Source organism: Monopterus albus, unplaced genomic scaffold, assembly GCF_001952655.1.
Source record: "Monopterus albus unplaced genomic scaffold, M_albus_1.0 scaffold341.1, whole genome shotgun sequence".
NCBI lineage: Eukaryota > Metazoa > Chordata > Actinopteri > Synbranchiformes > Synbranchidae > Monopterus > Monopterus albus.
This window is the reverse complement of record NW_018128221.1, coordinates 333,517-337,235: the sequence shown is the minus strand read 5'-3', so window position 1 is coordinate 337,235 and position 3,719 is coordinate 333,517. Positions and strand designations below refer to the sequence as shown.

The window sequence follows — 3,719 nt, the reverse complement described above, 5'->3', positions numbered from 1 at the left end:
TCTTGGTAGCAGACTATATGAATTACTTTCTAAATGTAGTAGGCTATCACGTTTAGTAAAAGTCAGTCAAATGATACATTATACTGTGAAACAAATAAAGAAATCACAACTTACTTGATGCTGTGTGTCTGTATTATTATTGGACTCCGCCATGTTAGAAGACGGGTCCGCTAGGCAGCCATTAGCCACAGTAGCCACCTCGGTTTTCGGTTTGTCGTGATTGCAGAATGTAACAGCCAATCAGGATGAAGGAACAATTCCGTCCTCTAGTTGGCTGTTTTTTTGGCACATTTGTAACGGCTGTATCAGAGAATTGAACGAGCGTAGAAGGCGACCTGAGCGCACACAGAGGAGGTTCTCAGAGAGCGAGTGAGCGAGAGAGAACGAGCGCAGAGATGCAGATTGTGAGAGGGCATAAATAGTTGAGCAAAAGCATTTGACCTATGCGTGCGCTCAAAAAAAACATCCCGCGCTCAGAATGTCAGATGCGTGCGCTCAAAAAAAACATCCCGCGCTCAGAATGTCAGATGCGCGCGCTCAAAAAAACATCCCGTGCTCAGGATGTCAGATGCGCGCGCTCAAAATGTCCCATTGCTCGCTCAGGAAATTGGCACAAATATAACGCCATACTACTCTGTTGCAGTTTGTACTTGTCCTGTGATAATTTAAATGACAAGGCTGTGATTTCCTACAGCTGACAATCTACAGAGTGACAGCCATCCTTTGCCTTAGGAGCTGCATTTATCAATCTGTTTCTGTTACCGGGAGCCACGATGACAACACTTAAAGAAGACCTTTGGAATACTCTGCAACGCTTGACAGAAGAAGACTTTAAGCGTTTCCAGTGGTTCCTGAAGCAGGATGACATCGTGGAAGGCATCTCAGGCATCACAGAGGCCCGGCTGGCGAGGGCAGACAGGCAAGACACTGTAGATCGAATGGTGGAAAAATACTGCTGCCCTAGAGCTCTGGAGATAACCAGAAAGATTTTAGAGAAGATCAGCAGTTTTTTTTTCAGTCCAGCAACAGAGCGGGAATGAATGGGAAGTTGAGGGAAGGTAAAAATATGAATCTAAAACTCATCATCTCATCAATTCATTAATTTGTTGTGAATTAAGAGTAACATTCAAAACATAATAAATCCCTAATTAAAACTGACTTGTACACAGGTAAACCACTAACTGACCACACTTGTGTGTTGCCTTGTTTCAGACCTCAAGAACCACGACCCTGCTCTTCTCAAATGCGAATATGAAACAAAGAAGGCTGAGCTGGGGAAGACAAAAGCTGACATTAACATGATGATCCAGGACAGACAGACAAAGATCTTGGAAATCAAACGCTCAGCAGAGCTCAGCCAGAAATCTGCCGACAGACAGATCAAAGACAGCGAGCTGATCTTTAGTGTGTTGATGGAGACTGTCGAGAAAAGTCTGAAGAACCTTGTTGAAGCTATTGAAGAAAAACAGAAAGCAACACAGAAAGAGGCTGAAGGATTCATCCAAGAGCTAGAGCAGGAAATTTCTGAGCTGACAGAGAGAAGCACTGTCGTGGAGCAGCTTTCACATGCAGACAACCACCTCAACTTCCTCCAATGCTTCAAGTCCCTGAAAGCAGCTTTACCCACCAAAAACTGGACAGAGGTCAGTATCCCACCGCCATCATATGGACAAAGTGTGGGGACCACCGTGAAACAGCTGAAGGAAAGCCTCAGCAAAGAGATGGAGAAACTGGTTGCTAAAGCCAAGCTGAACCGGGTCCAGCAGTTTGCAGTGGACGTGACTTTAGATCCTAAAACAGCAAATCCGTATCTCATTTTGTCTGATGATGGGAAACAAGTGTTCTATGGTGGCAAAAAGCAAGATCTCACTGATGGCCCAGAAAGATTTAATCCTGCCATAAATGTCCTTGGAAAGCAGAGTTTCTCTTCAGGAAGATTCTACTATGAGGTCCAGGTTGAAGGGAAGAGTTCCTGGGATTTAGGAGTGGTCAAAGAGTCGATCAACAGGAAGGGCAAGATCAAAGCCGAGCCCGAGAGTGGCTACTGGACTATCTGTTTAAGGAACGGAGATAAGTACAAAGCCTTTGCTGCGTACCTCAGTGTGAAACAGCCACCAAAGAAGGTGGGTGTGTTTGTGGATTTTAAGAACAGCTCAGTCAGTTTCTTTGACGTAGATTCAACGGACCGTATCCACCACTTTGCTGACTGCTCCTTCACCGAGAAACTCTACCCATTCTTTAGTCCGGGGCTTCAAAATGGTGCAAACTTCGCCCCTCTGATCATCTCTCCTGTCAGCTATCCTGGCTAGATGTGATCCAGTCAAAATGATTTCTGCCATTCATACAAACCTCATTAGTTTCTCTCAAACTCCACAACACATTCCTTGATTGAGACTGGTCATGTTTCAAAAAACATTTTTCAGATTTTTCTGAAGTACTGTTAGCACTGGCCAATACTGCAAGGCCTCACCACTACTGCTGGGATTTGTTCCAGTGTGTTAATTTGTGAACGGGGTGTGTATCGTCCTGTGTTTTGAACAGACATACCTCCCATACAGTATGTGCTCCAGCGCCTCGCTCTTCTGCAGCAGTTGGACATTTCCAGACAGCAGTCTATGCTGAGACAAATTAGACCAGTTGATGACCTTCAGCTCCATTAGTCCACACTGGAACTGAACACAAACCAAACAACACAAAGCTTATTACCAAGTCACATTTAGCTTCTCAGCATTGTGCGTTTCAAGTCCAAATTCTGAGACTAGCTTGTATAACAATGGAACAAAGTCAAAAAGTCAGACAGTTCAGCCAAAAATCAATATCCTCTGGTTTATTTCAGAATTAAGAAGCCGTTTTCCAAAAATTTAAAGGGGAAAAAAGGTCTAAATTCTGAGATTAAAGTCAGCATGAAATGACATTTTTTATATTGCGATATGAATCTAAAATGTAAACTCACTGTAAATTGAACTGCATTAACTGCACTAATGAACTTGATTAATGTTATCAGACCTTATATGTAATGAAATAAAATGCCAATTAGAAAAGAAACAGTAATGAGTTACTGGTGTAAAATCGAGCCACCCACTTTTCAACAATGTAAGGAAATAGTAATGATATTTATATGGAGCAAAAGCCGAAATGTAGGCTTAGGACTACACAACTTTCCAAGTGACATGTACACAGGGGAACGGTCAAACAACCAAAAGTGAGGAGATCAACATTAAAAGTGACTGGTGACTGATTTCCGGGTTGCAAGCGAGAGCAGACGTCTTTACTGCTCCTCTTGTCTGTTTTACACTTTCAAGTCTTTGAACAAACTCTACAACTATTAAAATGCCTCAAAGAGGGAAAAAAGCTAATAAATCAGAAGTGAATGAGGATATGGAAGCAAAAGAAGTGTATCACAGAGCGGGGCAAGTAACAGACATGCTGGATCAGCAGAAACAGATGTACATCGCGCTGTTGAACCAACAGCAGGAAAACTTCAAAGGCTTCGTGCAACTAATTATGGAGACAAACAAGAGATTCGACGACATGACCAGAGAAATACAGGAGATAAAAACGAGTTTGCAGTTTACCCAGCGAGAGGTGGATGTGATTAAAGCTGCCATGGGTGAACAGAAAATACAAACCAAGGAGATGAGTATTTGGAAGCACGAAACTTGTGAGAGTCAAATAGCCATAACGGATAAAATGGAGCATTTGGAAGTACAGTCCAAGCG

General features: G+C 42.9%; 2 protein-coding genes across 2 annotated transcripts in view; one reads left to right on the top strand and one right to left on the bottom strand.

Annotated features, from left to right (window-relative positions):
• Nucleotides 1–3,313, bottom strand: part of LOC109974608 (tetraspanin-8) — a 29,338-nt gene extending 26,025 nt beyond the window's left edge. The window contains exon 1 of the mRNA XM_020624893.1: nt 2,548–3,313. The gene's annotated coding sequence lies outside the window, so the exon portion shown is untranslated. The remainder of the gene's footprint in view (nt 1–2,547) is intronic.
• Nucleotides 1,024–2,554, top strand: LOC109974606 (pyrin-like). The gene is made up of 2 exons (XM_020624888.1): nt 1,024–1,058; nt 1,213–2,554. Exons 1-2 carry the CDS (start codon nt 1,037–1,039, stop codon nt 2,307–2,309), a joined length of 1,119 nt encoding a protein of 372 aa, XP_020480544.1. The 5' UTR covers nt 1,024–1,036; the 3' UTR covers nt 2,310–2,554.
• Nucleotides 3,314–3,719: the final 406 nt, after the last annotated feature.

Excerpts from the sequence above, each read along its gene's own strand:
- LOC109974606 (XM_020624888.1), top strand. The coding sequence starts at position 1,037 with ATGAATGGGAAGTTGAGGGAAG. Across the intron at positions 1,059-1,212 it reads GAATGGGAAGTTGAGGGAAG|ACCTCAAGAACCACGACCCT; the intron begins GTAAAAATATGA and ends GCCTTGTTTCAG.